Source organism: Tachyglossus aculeatus (genome assembly GCF_015852505.1).
Source record: "Tachyglossus aculeatus isolate mTacAcu1 chromosome 12 unlocalized genomic scaffold, mTacAcu1.pri SUPER_6_unloc_1, whole genome shotgun sequence".
Lineage (NCBI taxonomy): Eukaryota > Metazoa > Chordata > Mammalia > Monotremata > Tachyglossidae > Tachyglossus > Tachyglossus aculeatus.
Window position 1 is genome coordinate 3,222,091 of NW_024044828.1, and position 15,742 is coordinate 3,237,832.

At 43.3% G+C, this 15,742-nt stretch overlaps 1 protein-coding gene across 2 annotated transcripts in view; it reads left to right on the top strand.

Annotated features, from left to right (window-relative positions):
- ORC5 (origin recognition complex subunit 5) overlaps positions 1-15,742 on the top strand; it is a 96,757-nt gene that overhangs the window by 43,260 nt on the left and 37,755 nt on the right. For both annotated transcript variants that reach the window (XM_038741494.1, XM_038741493.1), the window contains exon 12: positions 9,791-9,901. In XM_038741494.1, coding sequence (XP_038597422.1) covers positions 9,791-9,901 — 111 coding nt within the window. The remainder of the gene's footprint in view (positions 1-9,790; positions 9,902-15,742) is intronic.

Consider the following 15,742-nt stretch of genomic DNA (forward strand, 5'->3'; position numbering starts at 1 on the left):
CCGGGCACACAGTAAGCACTTAGCAAATGCCGTAAAAGAAAAAAAAAACCCAAATGCTCCTCCTCCCCAGAATTTCCCTATCCTGCTTCAGAGACTTGCGCTGTAGGAAAGGGAGTGCGGGATTCGGGAGATAAGGAGCTAAGGGACAGGGCTAATCTCCCACCCTGTTCCTCCTGGGAATAAAAGCCAAAGCGTTACTGAGTTGGGAACACAGTTTTTGGATGCTTTATTCATGTTGCCCCATTCACCGAGATCACTAAACCAAGGGTAAAGTTGCAGTGCGTTCTGTGGGGAACTCACAGAAAACGACCCTGTTCAAATTGAGTGGTTCTGAATGGCAAAAATTCATCCAGGAAATGCTATATTCAAACTCGCCTGTCCAAAGGTCGCTTCTCTGGGGAGTGAAAAGAGGTGTCCTTAAAGAGGTTCCTCCTGTGTTTAATCTGAGGCTGTTGGTTTTTAATGATTTTGACACAGTGATTGTATTTGTCAGCCATAATAACAGTGTGGTCTTTTCAGTTTGAAGGAAAAGACAGACCTTGCCTTGGCTCTTTTATTTGGAGTTTTCAGCCATTTCCTCTAGCGCTATTCCACTCCATTTATTAAAATTCATATGGCCTCCGAACTCCTTTGGTAATTCTTTGTCAGATTTTGAAATCCACCCCTGGAGTATTTCATTTTCTTCTTCACGTAGGGAGACTAACTCATTAGCAGCTGCCCTCTTAATTGGGAGATCAAGACATCTACAAGGACGAGAAGCCGTTTTTAAATTGCTGATGTGTTTCGGTTATTTTATTTTATTTTATTTTTTATCCAGCATAGATGACTGAGGGTCCTAACCCAACTGTCCCTTTGAGAATCACTGTTCGGAGAAATGTGAATTTGAGCATTTAGTTTCTTGTCGTACTGTTATCTGCCATGTCTGGAAAAGGAGCATGCCTTAAGGAACCGTATAATTATTTCAGTGGGGAAAAGGGCTTGACTATAGATAAATGTTACAAAAAAGGGATTTAAAATGCACATATTTTAATTCTGATATCCCTAAAATAACATGAAATGTTATGGGAGACTTGTATTTGGACTATATAAACATCAGAGAAATGTAAATTTCTGACTCAGAACAAGGATCTTAAACAAATATATTCCCCTGACAGCATGCCTTGAGCCCCCAGACCCTGGATAGTTCTGAAAGTTCTTCCCTACTGTCTTTCTAGAATAAATTTTTCCACCTTTTAAAAAAGATATTCCAGGAAAGAATAAATATTTCATAAAAGCCCACCCTGAGAAGAGCCCTTCTTCCTCAGCCTGTCACAGAGCTATGTGCCGTAAAATGTAGGTGCAGAGGAAGTGGGGTTAGATAGGGCAGGATTTCTGGAAGGAAAGCCCAAGGAAATTCATAAATAGGGAAATAGGGGGCCCTGAGATAATAGGATACGGTGTTATCTGGCACCCTCCAGCAAATAGCTTTGAAAAATCATGGGACCGGAGAAGATCCAGTTTGACGCCTAAAGTTTGCATCTCATTTACAGTTATCCCTTTATCCATCCGCCTCCATACCTCCAGGTTGAGAGCAAAAGAATTGTCCACAGCAAATACCCAGATGATGTTCATAATTGTGGTATTTGATAAGGGCTCACTTTGTGCCAGGCGCACTGTACCAAGCGCTGGGGTGGATACCAGCAGATCAGGTTGGACACAGTTCCTGTCCCACATGGGGCTCACAGACTCAACCCCCATTTTACAGATGAGGTAACTGAGGCACAAGTGAAGTGACTTGCCCAAGGTCACAAGTGGCAGAGCTGGGATTAGAACCCATCACACCTTCTGACTCCCCTTCCCATGCTCTTATCCACTATGCAATCCTGCTTCGCTATGTTGATATGCCTAAAATGTGCCAATTTGGGGGAAGAAATAAAAGGGAACTTGAGTGAACATTGCCCCTTCTCCCACTCCTCTGGACTGCAAACCCCATGTGGGGCAGGGACTGTGTCCAACCAGGCTAACCCCAGCACTGAGTACGGTGCTTGGCTCATAGTAAGCATTTAGTATTATTATACTATTATGATGTTATTATTTTATTGAGTCCAGCAGTTATTAATAATAACAATAATAATAACAATAATTCTGGTATTGAAGTGGTTACTATGTGCCAGGCACTTTACTAAGCACCGGGGTGGATACAAGCAAATCGGGTTAGACACAGTCCCTGTCCCACATGGGGTTCACATTCTCAATCCTCATTTTACAGAAGAGGTAACTGAGGCCCAGAGAAGGAAAGCGAATTGCCCAAGGTCACGCAGCAGATACGTGGCGTGGCAGAGCTGGGATTAGAGCCCATGACCTTCTGACTCTGAGGCCCGTGCTCCATTCATTAAATCAAATGTTTTGAACAGTTACCGTGATTCATTCATTCAGTCAAATGTTTTGAGCACTTACTGTGATTCATTCATTCAATCAAATGTTTTGAGCACTTACTGTGTGCAGAGCACTGTACTAAGTGGTTGGGAGAGTGCATTATACCAATAAATACACATTCCCTGCCCACAGTGAGCTTACAGAGGGGGAGACAGACAATATAAATAAATAAATTACAGATAAGTGGGGCTTGGAGAGGTGGATGATTAAAGGGATAAAGTCACGGTGACGTGGAAGCGAGTGGGAAATGAGGAAAAGGTGGGCTTAGTCTGGGAAGGCCTCTTCGAGTAAGGCTTTGAGGGAGGGAAGAGTCATTGTCTGTCAGCTATGAGGAGGGAGGGCATTCCAGGCCAGAGGCAGGACGTGAGTGAGAGGTTGGCAGCGAGATAGATGAGATTGAGGTACATCGAGAAGGCTGGCATTAGAGAAGTGCAGTGTCGGGGCTGGGTTGTAGTAGGAGAGTGGTGAGGTAGGAAGCAGAAGCAGCGTAGCTCAGTGGAAACAGCCCGGGCTTTGGAGCCAGAGGTCATGGGTTCAAAATCCCGGCTCCGCCAATTGTCAGCTGTGTGACTTCAAGCCAGTCACTTCACTTCTCTGTGCCTCATCTGTAAAATGGGGATTAAACTGTGAGCCCCACGTGGGACAGCCCGATCACCTTGTAACCTCCCCAGCGCTTAGAAGAGTGCTTTGCGCATGGTAAGTGCCTAATAAATGCCATCATTATTATAGGAGGGGTAAGGGGGATTGAAGGCTTTAAAGCCAATGGTGAGGGATTTGTTTGATTCAGAGGTGGATGGGCCAAGCACTGGATTTCCAGGAGAATATAGTGTAGCAGAATTAATGGACTTCTTCCCTAGGTGTCCGCACCAGCCGTGAGTAATCCCGTCTCAACAGGCGTCTTTTCAAACCGGAGTCCTAATCTGTCCTCTTAAAGAAACCTCTTTTGATTCGGATAGGGGTTGAGCTCTCCAATCTGAGAATTAGGTTTCTGGCCATACCGTATTAGGGAATGGAACCACTGGTAAGTGGGGGGAGATCATTTTGGGGAGGGGGAGAAGGGGGAGAACAAGCAGCAGATGACCCGGGGACACAAGACAAGTTGCGCTGGTGACAGAAAGTTGTTCTGTTAGCACCATCTGGTGGGAGGAAGGATCAAGTCTGCTATTAATAATAATAATAATAATAATAATAATAATAATAATGGCATTTATTAAGCGCTTACTATGTGCAAAGCACTGTTCTAAGCGCTGGGGAGGTTACAAAGTGATCAGGTTGTCCCACATGTGGCTCACAGTCTTAATCCCCATTTTGCAGATGAGGTAACGGAGGCCCAGAGAAGTTAACTGACTTGCCCAAAGTCACCCAGCTGACAATTGGTGGAGCCGGGATTTGACCCCATGACCTCTGACTCCAAAGCCCGTGCTCTTTCCACTGAGCCACGCTGCTGCTCTGTTCCTATTTCTATTTCTGTTTCTATTTCTATGGTATCGCCTACTCCAGGGTCATGGGAGAGGGTGAGCCTCCTTAGCTAACAGCAGGAACGCTCCTTGAAGCAGATAGCGCAGTGACCTCATCTCTGCAGTTTTGGAGCCCAAGATCCCAAAGGTCGTCACCGTCTTCAGTTAGAGAGGTGAAAGATCAGACTGCGGCTATTGTTCAGTCAGCTCTGTAACCATTCATCTGTATTTATTGAGCGCTTACTGTGTGCAAAGCACTCTACTAAGCCCTTGGGAGAGCACGATATAGCAGCAGTGGAGACATTGAGGAATAACTGACCCAAAGCCCAGGCCCGGGAGCCAAAAGGGCCTGAGTTCTATTTCTGGCTCTGCCACTTGGGTGCTTTGTGACCTAGGGCAAGTAACTTCACTTCTCTCATTTGTATTTATTGAGCACTTACTGTGTGCAAAGCACTCTACTAAGCCCTTGGGAGAGCACAATACAGCAGCAGTGGAGACATTGAGGAATAATTGACCCAAAGCCCAGGCCCAGGAGCCAAAAGGGCCTGGGTTCTATTTCCGGCTCCTCCACTTGGGTGCTTTGTGACCTAGGGTAAGTAACTTCACTTCTCTGGGCGTCAGTGATCTGTAAAATGGGGATTAAGAGTGTGAGCCCCATGTGGGACAGGGACCGTGTCTAATCTGATTAGATTGTATCATCCCGTGCGCTTAGTACAGTGCCTGGGACTAGTAAGTGCTTAAGAAATGCCATAAAAAAATAATGATTATTCTCCTTTACTCTCCATTGCCAGCAAAGTCCTACCACAGGACTTCTGGATCAGTGATGACTACTAGTACTACTACTGCTACTATTAATAGTACTTGTTAAGCACTTTCAACATGCCAAGCACTGTTCTGAGCACTGGGGTAGATGCACACTAGTCAAGTTGGACACGGTCACTGTCCTATATGGGGCTCACACTCTTAGTCTTCATTTTACAGATGAGGGAACTGAGGCCCAAAAGAAGCCCATTGGGCTTTACAGTCACATAATCACATATACACATGCTGGGAACGCACTCTTTCTCTCTCTGTCCCTCTCTCTGTCACTCTATCTCTTTCTCTGTCTCGTTTCTCTCCATGGACTACCATCTGAATCACCTAATTGATCATCAGTGCATATTACCTGTTTGATGATTAAAATCTCAGAAGCCTATCACTGTTCGGAAGCTGAAACTTAGCTCCTGAAGCACTTTGTAAAAAAAAAAAAAAAAAGCAGGACTGTTAACACTCCCTCAACAATCACTATTTTCAGAGCAAATTTCTGAGGTGAGATTAGCAGCGTTATTTGATTCTAGTGTGAAATTGTCAAATTAGAGAATACTTTCAGAGCTGTTGGTTTAATTCACTGAAGTTCTGGCGAGTGGAAACGTTGATGTCAGCTCTGCATTTCAGTTCATTTAAACTATTTCTTTCTGTCGGCAAAAGTAAAGAAAAATATCTTAATTTTTCTCTGTTTTCATTTGTTAAAGATGTCTGAAGCGATACTTTCCATTTTCATTGTATTAGCCTCTTCTGGGTGCCTAGAGTTACGGCAGGGATTCCTTACGCTTCCTTGATCACTAGATGACTAGAGACGTTTAGAGGGACAAAGTGTGGTTTTTCTTTTACAAAAGATAACATACTCCTAATCTCGGTCAAGACCACGTGGAACAAAAAACGGGTGAACTGTCAAAGCTTAGAGAGAGAAACATGTGCTTCTGGGTAGGTATATGAATTTCAAATCAGACCTTGGAGTATTTAGCAATAATAATATTTGGCAAACTCTTGGAATGAGCAAAGCACTCTGCAGGCACTGGGAAAAATAGAAGAACATTGATTTCGAGACTTCCAGCGGGAGAAAAGGGACACACAGAAAAAAGCAGTGTGGTCTAGTGGAAAGAGCTCAGGCCTTGGAGTCAGCTGATCCGGGTTCTAATGCTGGCTCTGCCACATGTTGGCTGTGTGACCTGGGGCTTGGGCAAGTAACTTCACTTCTCTGTGCCTCAGTTCCCTCATCTGTAAAGTGGGGATTAAATCCTCCTCCCTTCAGTTTAGACTGTGAGCCCCATGTCAGAGACTGTGTCCAAATTAATTACCTAGTGTCTACCTCGGAGCTCAAAACAACCTCTGACACCTATTAAGTGCTTCTCAAGCAATAAATCATATTTATGGAGTGCTTACTGTGCACAGAGCGCGTGGGAGAGTAGAGTTCAACAGAATTGTGGTAGACACGTTCCCTGCCCATAGTGAGCCCACAGTTGGTACTGGGACAGTAGTATAAATAAATCAGCCATGTAATAGGTGTCAGAATTCAGCTCTTGCACTCTCCTGGTCTCTTTGGAGATTCCAGCCTGTGAGATGGGATTTTATTTTGTGGAAATAGTGACTTGTGATGATCCGTGAGTATTCACTGCAAGAGGTGTCCAAATTGTCAGCCAGTAGCTGTGACTCTTTCCAGGCTGCACAGACCCATCAATCCATCAACGGTATTTATTGAGCGCTTACTGTGTGCAGAGCCCTCTACTAAGCGCTTGGGAGAGTACAGTATAACAGAGTTGGTAGACGTGTTCCTTGTCCACAGTGAGCATGTAGTCTTGAAGGGAAGATGGACATTAATATAAATAAATTCAATTAAAGATAAATCCATAATTGCTACGGGACTGAGGGGTGAATAAAGGGTGCCAATCCTAGTGCAATAGTGACGCAGAAGGAGTGGGAAAAGAGGAAGCGAGGGCTTAGTGTGGGACGGCCTCTTTCTTTCAGTGTGGCTTTAAAGGTGGGCATAGTGGTTGTCTGCAGATATTTGGAGGAAGGGAGTCCCAGGCCAGAGGCAAGACACGGGCGAGGGGCTGGCAGCGAGATAGACAAGATTGAAGTACAGTGAGTAGGTTGGCATTAAAGTGAAGTATGCAGGCCGCGTTGTAGTACGAGAGCAGCAAGGTGAGGTAGGATGGGGGGGAAGGGGTTTGAGTGCTTTGAAGCCCATGGTGAGGAGTTTCTGTCTGATGTGGAGGTGGATGGACAGCCACGGGAGGATTTCGGGGAGTGGGGAAACATGGACTGAACTTTATTGTAGAAAAACGATCCGGGCAGCAGAGGGAAGTATTGATTGGAGTGGGAAGAGACAGGAGACAAGGGGTTCAGCATTAAAATACTATTAAAAAAAAAAGAGGAAACTAACAGGTAAAACAACAAAGGTACAAGAATAGCAGCAAGGTAGCTGCTCATTACTTCTATGAAGCAGCAGTCCTTCGGTTCACTGAACCCTTCAAGGGCACAATCACACACACATACACACACTGATGATGTGTGTGTGCATATATTATCCCCCCCCCCCACCTCTTTTTTCTGTCCCTCTGTCTCTCCCTTTGTCTCTTGGTATGCTATATTGTGTGGCTATCATTGCATCTCACCTTCCGCACCTGTGAGGAGGGCCAGAATGGGGCTAGGTTCCCAGGAATAATAACAAAAGTAATAGTATTTGTTACTGGCTTATTATGTGCCAGGCACCGTACTAAATGCTGGGGAGGAGCCAAGCAAATCGGGTTGGACACAGTTTCTGTCTCACATGGGGCTCACAGTTTCAAACCTCGTTTTACAGATGAGGTAACTGAGGCCCAGAGAATAATAATAATAATAATAGCATTTATCATCATCATCAATCGTATTTATTGAGCGCTTACTATGTGCAGAGCACTGTACTAAGTGCTTGGGAAGTACAAATTGGCAACACATACAGTCCCTACCCAACAGTGGGCTCACAATCTAAAAGGGGGAGACAGAGAACTAAACCAAACATACTAACAAAATAAAATAAATAGAATAGATATGTACAAATTAAATGAATAAATGAATAGAGTAAAAAACATGTACAAGCATATATACAGGTGCTGTGGGGAAGGGAAGGAGGTAAGATAAATAGAATAGATATGTACAAGTAAAATAAATAAATAAATAAATAGAGTAATAAATATGTACAAACATATTAAGCGTTTACTATGTGCAAAGCACAGCTCTAAGCGCTGGGGAGGTTACAAGGTGATCAGGTTGTCCCACGGGGGGCTCGCAGCCTTCATCCCCATTTTACAGATGAGGTAACTGAGGCCCAGAGAAGTTAAGCGTAAAGTCACAAAGCAGGCAGGTGGCAGAGACAGGATTAGAACCCACGCCCTTCTGATTCCCAGGCCTGGGCTCTACCCATTAGACCTTGCTGCTTCTTCAGGGACTGTGTCTGACCTAATAATAATAATGACAATGTCATTTATAAAGCGCTTACTACGTGCAAAGCACTGTTCTAAGCGTCGGGGAGGTTACACGGTGATCAGGTTGTCCCACGGGGGGCTCACAATCTTAATCCCCATTTTACAGATGAGGTAACTGAGGCACAGAGAAGTGAGTTGCCCAAGGCCTCACAGAAGACAAGCGGCAGAGCCGGAATTAGAACCTATGACCTCCTGATTCCCAGACCCGTGCCCTATCCACTAGGCAACACCGCTTCTCCTGTACCGACCCCCCTCCCACGTCCGCTGCCCAACCTCAGGGAGCGTGACCTGACGCATGCCTATTCCAACTTTCCAAGCTCGCCGTCCGCTCCGTATAAATGGTGGGATCCGATCCCTTTCCATCCTATCGATGTTACAGAGAGCGACAGAACTGTTTTGCTTCGATTTGCCCGGGAGCCGGGGGATGTGAGGAGGTAATGAAAGATGAAGGGACGAGTGGGAGGTGTGAGCAATGGTGACATGATGGTAATTACAAACTATTAAAACACAGCCGCCGACTGCACGGAAATAGAACGGAAATAGTCAATACTAATTCTGAAATTTCATGGGGAAGAAACCTGGTCTAGTCCACTTGTCTGTCGTGTGACCCTGGGCAAGTTGCTTAACTTCTCTGTGCCTCAGTTACCACAACTATAAAATGGGATTAAGACTGCACGCCCTATTTGGGACAAGGACTGTGTCCAGCCTGATTAACCTGTATCTACCCCAGCACTTCGGGCGGAAAGTGCATAACGTATACCTCAAAGAGTGGATACTGAGTAAGTTACAAGTGTAAAATCATCAGACTACAGACAAAGCAATGTATAAAAAAAGGCCTGAACAGGGGGAACAGACTTTCAGCGAGGGAGAGGGAGAAGAAATGAAAGGACATAGAAGCCAATCAGTAGTATATATTGAGCATTTACTGTATTCCGAACACTGTACTAGGTGCCTGGGAGAGAGCAGTACAGTAAGAGTTGGTAGACACGTTCCCTGCCTCAATTTACTTCCAGTCTGCGGAGGATGACAGACATGAAAATAACCCAGAGGGCAATGAGACATCTGCTAAATCTCGAAAAACAACATGCAGTCACAGTGATAGCACTTAGAAGAGAAAAAAAATCGAATAAACTCGACTCTCTCCCCTACTCAACATTCTTCCCCACTAGCCTGCCGTTAGTCGTTACTTGGCCTGGGCTAAGAGCAAATCACTGCCTCTAAGGCAGGTAGATGGAGAAAATGCCATTGGAAAGAATAAGAAAAAATGATCCGTTTGCCTGGAAGCGTGCCCGAACTGACAAAGGGAGTTGAAAGACAGGAGCCATTTTGGAAGGTTTCAAGAAATATTCCAAACCCACCACTGTCCCCCTCTGTTGCCCCCCCGCCGCCACTCGGTAAACGCTTGCTTGCAATATCTTGACCCAAAAGACTCAAGCCTAGCGTCTTTTGGGCTCAAATAGAACTTACCAGAGACTTTTAGACTCTAGAGTTTTTGTGATTTTTCTGTGGGCTACCACTGGCCCTTTTCCAAAAGTAAAAGTTGAGGTATGTTGCCTTGGGGGGAGATACGGGAGAGTAAATAAGCTCTTGAATTCCCAAGAAAAAAATCCATTGAATTGATCGTTTTTCTTGCAGACGAGCAATCATCTCCTTGGACCAAAGCCATTCCCGCTGGACAGACTGTTAGCCATATTATACAGCATTGTGGACAACAGAGTTGCTCCAACGGCCAATATATTTTCCCAGGTGAGTGAAGATTTAATTATATAGGTGGCTTTTAATCATCCTCTGCAAGTTCCCGAAAATGCCACCGTCTTTAAGATGAAATCCCAGGCCTCGTTATTTCTGACAGCGTAGGGTAATTCATGTTCAAGCAGAAAGGGTATTGTGGGAAAAGTGGAAAACGAATGGCTTGTCAGCAATTTTGAATTTCGGGCCCCTGGAGAATTTGATCTTTTGTCAATTCACATACAGTGGCCTGCGTTCCATCGTGTTGGAAATTTTAAGGCAAAAACAGATTTTCAGCATGAACTGTGTTTTGTACGTCGCTAATATCGATAAAGCAAGAGTCCTGAATTTTCTATCCAGCAGTGGTTTCATTATGGAATGAATCCCAGTTTTGGAAATTTTAATTATTCCGTCCGTGGCTCCGTGGGAAAAGCACAGGCTTGGGAGTCAGAGGTCATGGGTTCTAATCCCGACTCTGCCACTTACCAGCTGTGTGACTTTGGGCAAGTCACTTAACTTCTCTGGGCCTCAGTTCCCTCATCTGTAAAATGGGGATTAAGTCTGTGAGCCCCATGTGGGACAACCTGATTACCTCGTAACCTCCCCAGCGCTTAGAACGGTGCTTTGCACATAGTAAGTGCTTAATACGTCATCATCATCATCAATCGTATTTATTGGGCGCTTACTATGTGCAGAGCACTGTACTAAGCGCTTGGGAAGTACAAATTGGCAACATATAGAGACAGTCCCTACCCAACAGTGGGCTCACAGTCTAAAAGTCTAAAATAAAGTCTAAAAAAAAGGTCTAGAATAAAAAACAGTCTAAAAATAAATGCCATCATTATTATCATCAAAACTGAACCTCTCTCCTTGCGACTTAGAGATTTGCTTCCTTGAAAAACGTATGATGGTCCATACCCACTGACATTGTTACGATGCGCAGCAGCCTTCTTTTGGGTAAAATGAAGTCATCAAGAAGAGTTTAGGAAGGAAGAGAAATGTAATCAGGCCCAAATCAATTAGGGCCTTTAAAATTTACAATGTAATCTTGTTCTCGAGTGTCTATTCTCTATTGTAATTCACTAGATGGCAGCAATTCTATGTGGAAAGCAAATCCAGGGAACTTTTCTAGCAGTCGGAGAGCACGTGAGCTATTGACATGTTGCTGGAGAAAGCTTCACCCTCGAAGGAAAATGGCGAGTGGGATTTTTCAGGCCTTGCAAATGGATTCCTCAGTAGGTCCCGAAAATTACAGAATGCTGTCTCACTGGAAACAAAGTTCAGATGAGATACTGGGGTGAAAAATATCTTTTTTGATCCATCCGAGTTCATCTAACACTCCCAGGTTTGTTTTCACAAAACCCCGTGTTAAGGAAAACTTGTGAGGTTTCCAGTGCCTTGTGACTGCTTGCAGGCTTCTTCCAGCGATGTGTTATTCTGTATCCAGACAGGCTCACGCTGTCAGAAGAACTCTCTTTCGTTCCCTAAAGATGTAGAGAAGCAGCTTGGCTCAGTGGAAAGAGCCCGGGCTTTGGAGTCAGAGGTCGTGGGTTCAAATCCCGGCTCCGCCACTTGTCAGCTATGTGACTTTGGGCAAGTCACTTAACTTCTTTGGGCCTCAGTTACCTCGTCTGTAAAATGGGGGGTTAAGACTGTGAGCCCCCCCATGGGACAACCTGATTACCTTATATCTACCAAGTGCTTGGCACATAGTAAGCACTTAACAAATACCAACATTATTATTATTATTTTAGCCAAAACATGTATTGAAATATTCATTCTGGCAGATCCAGGTGTGGGGGGGACAGGAAACCCAGGTTTATAAAATCCAGGAAGACACTCATTGACACAAGCACTTTCTAAATCCAAAGAGAGTATGGCAGTTTAACTCTTTCAATTTTTTAAAAAATCTAGTCTAGTTAAAGTTCTCTTTCCAGGATCCTCATTAATATTTCTACACAATATACTGTAGAACCACTTGTACTTCAAGCACTTAGTACAGTGGTCCACACACAGTAGAGAAGCAGGATGGCCCAGCAGATAGAGCACAGGTTTGGGAGTCAGAAGGATCTGGGTTCTATCCTGGCTCCGTCAGTTGTAGACCGTGTGACCTTGGGCAAGTCATTTCACTTCTCTGTGCCTCAGTTCCCTCATCTCTAAAGTGGGGATTAAGACTGTGAGCCACTGTGTCCAACTTGATTAGCTTGTATTTACCCCAGCACCTTAGCAAACAATAAGAGCTCAATGAATTTGATCGAATGAATGAATAGATGAATTCTTAGGTGCTGAAACTGATTTAAGGCTAGAGTTAGGAAAGATCTAGGCCTGCTTTCGAAGCTCATGAGAATGTGGCATCCCCCCCATAAGAAATGCCATTACTGGGTCATAATCAATAAGTGGTATTTATTGAGCACTGACTGTGCAGAACACTGTACTAAGCTCTTGGGAGAGTATAATAGTACTTGGGAGAGTAGCTTTGCACATAGTAGCGCTTAACAAATGCCGTCATCATTATTATTATTATTACAGTGCAGCAGTTTGTAGACATGTTCATTCGCTACCCGCAGCGAGCTTACATTCTATATGGGGAGACAGGCATCATTGTAGCACTGTACTAAGCACTTGGGAGAGTAAGATATAGCGGAGTTGGTGGACACATCCCAGTCCCACAAGGAGCCTTTTTTAAAAAAACAAATTGTTATTAATAAAAATAATAATAATGTAAGCGCTTACAGTGTGTTATTGTAGTACGTGCAGGGGACGATATAAGATAATCAGGTCAGACACATTCCCTGTCCCACACAGGACTCACATTCTAGGAAGGAGAACAGATATTCAATCCCCACTTTACAGATGAGGTAGCTGAGAGGCAGAGAAATAAGCCCCACAGTACTTACGTATATATCTTTAAACTGCATATTATAAATTATTTATATTAATGTCTGTCCCACTCCCTCTTTGTTGCCCTGATTTGCCACTTCAGTACCACAGCACTTTTTGTACATAGCCGTAATTAGTTTATTAATATTAATGTCTGTCTTCACCTCTTGACTGCAGACTCATTTTGGGCAGGGAATGTGTCTTTCAACTCTGTTATATTGTTACATTGTGTTGTCCCAAGCACTGCAGAAAGAGCTCAATAAATATGATTGACTGATTGATTGAGTGAATGAGTGAATGATTGATTGAAAAAGCCCTTGCCTGGGAGTCAGAGGAGCTGGGGTTCTAATGCGGACTTCACCACTTGTTTGCTGTGTGACCTTGGGCAAGTCACATAACTTCTCTGAGCCTCTGTTACCTCATCTGTAAAATGTGGATTCAGACTGTGAGCCCCATGTAGGATAGGGACTGAGTCCTACCTGTTTATCTCACATCTACCCCAGTGCCAGGCACATAGTAAGTGCTTAACAAGTACTATTTAAACAAACAAAATTAACTTGCCTTCTGCCTTCATGAATGGCATTGTGTCATATTAAATAATGTTTGTAAGTGTACAACAGCTCAGCACACCATTGAGGTTTTTTTTGTTTCTTTTTGGGAAAAACTGCTGTTAGATCGTGAGAAATTTTTTTCTGGGTTAGTCTAAATACATAAGCAGTTTTCACTGAGAAACCTTAATTTGAGAGTTGAAATGCCTAAGGTCAGGAATATTCTTAAGAACCTCCCCAGCCCATTTTCACCTTCCTTTCCACCAGACCTAGGAGCTATATGGTCCCACATTGTACCTCAAGGGTTCATGGCTCAGTCTCAAGGTGACAACAGGAATCCCGGGCAGGAAATTGTACCCTTATGCCCACAAGGAAGTAAAAAAAAAAGGGGAAAAACGCCCAAGCAAACCTGCCCGGTTTTACAGATCTCTCTTGCCAGTTAGACTAGAAGATGCTTTGGACATGTCCTATCTTATGCTGTCGAGCTTCTAGACTGTGAGCCCGCTGTTGGGTAGGGACCATCTCTATATGTTGCCAACTTGTACTTCCCAAGCGCTTAGTACAGTGCCCTGCACACAGGAAGCGCTCAATAAATACGACTGAATGAATGAGTCGTCTGTGACCCATAGCGACGCCATGGACACGTGTCTGCCAGAATGCTGCACTCTTCCTCTCCAGTTGTTCTGGTGGTGTTGTCTTGGTAAAATATTTGGAAGTGGTTTACTATTGCCTTCTTCCGCGCAATAAACTTGAGTCTCTGACCTCGACTCTAGCCACTGCCCAAGGTAGGAATGGAATGGGTAGGCCTCTGCTTGACTCTCCCTCCCCTAGCTGAGAGTGGTAGAGGACTGGAAACTCTCCAGATCATCATCATCATCATCAGTCGTATTTATTGAGCGCTTACTGTGTGCAGAGCACTGTACTAAGCGCTTGGGAAGTACAAGTTGCGATCCTGAGAGGGATACTTTGGGCAACTTGGAGTATATACAATACCCAACACAATGTCAGTGTTGGTGAGTTTTACAGAAAATATTTTTTGGTAACTCCCCAGGTGTGTGAAGGGCCGACTTCGTATTCACACTAGATGGCAATAGTGTTATAATCAGTGTTTAGGGAAGGTGAAAAAAGGAAACCATAAATAATGCTTGCCTTTAATGACTAGGAATTTTAGAGGTAGAGGAACAATTGAAGATTTCATTTAGCATCAGATCCACAAGTCGAACTTATTGGTTAAATCAAATTCGATATCTTCAGTGCACTTTGGCATGTGTGCTCATCTACAAAAGTGAAATGGGAGAGCAAGTCTCAGAAAAATGTTAAGTCTTTTGTATCAGAAAGAAACAGACATGCATTTAGGGAGTGGGGCTGGAATGTAAATTTAAAAATCCCAGCAAAAAGGTAGTTCGTTTTGGGTGTTTTCTATTTGACCGTGCTCCAGTATTTTCTATGTTCTTTTTGGCTATGTTGTCATAGAAACAGTGAATTTTAAACCTTACCTAACCTTGACTGAATATTTATTGCCCTCTGTCATTTTAAAATCCCGGTGGAATCTGAAGGCACACTATAATGTACACTTTTAACTAGTAAAAAATTTAAAAACCATTTTTTTAACAGTCATAGTTGATTAACATTGCAGTTTGCTTTAAGTCTGTTCCTCCGTGAAGTCTTAAAAATAACAACAGTGTGTTTAAGCGGTAAGGTTCATTACAATCCAACTGAGAACGGTAATCAACTTAGTAACGGCTGCTTTTGGTTTTAAATTATTTAGTTGATATTCAGAGTTTCTCATATCTGTGCTGAATTCACATAAAAATCCTTCTCATTAACTTTTCAGAGTTAGTCTCATCCATAAATGATGGGAAAGCAGGCAGATTTCAGAATTTCAGAGAATATCCTGGTTTGAAAAATACACATGCCTTAGAAGTGCAATTTAAGACTTCATCCAATGTTTCTGATTCAGTATTGGGGATATTCATTAACATGGATCCTCTTTCCTTTCAAATATAAATGAATGGCTCCCATCTAACTGTATGTGCACTGTAGGACAGGCAAGGCATTCATATTCTCTTCCCCTCTTTCCCAGATGGCTGTAACAGAGAACTCATGAGACATTGTGCAGGTGAAATTTCTTCCAAATGAAGTAATTTTAATTACCTCTTTAAAAAGTCTCTGTCTTTTACGAATTTACAATTTTATATATCTTAATTTTTTTTGAGATAGACTTCATTACCTCTTTAAAAAGTCTCTGTCTTTTACAAATTTACAATTTTATATATCTTAATTTTTTTTGAGATAGACTTAGTGTTTTGTGTCCTACTGCAGTGTTGTAAACAATGCTAATTTTACCCTGAAGGGTATTTAACAGTCTGAGTTTCCCGGGATGTCTTGCATGATATTTTTCTTTCATTTTATGTGTCCATTTTTTCTTATT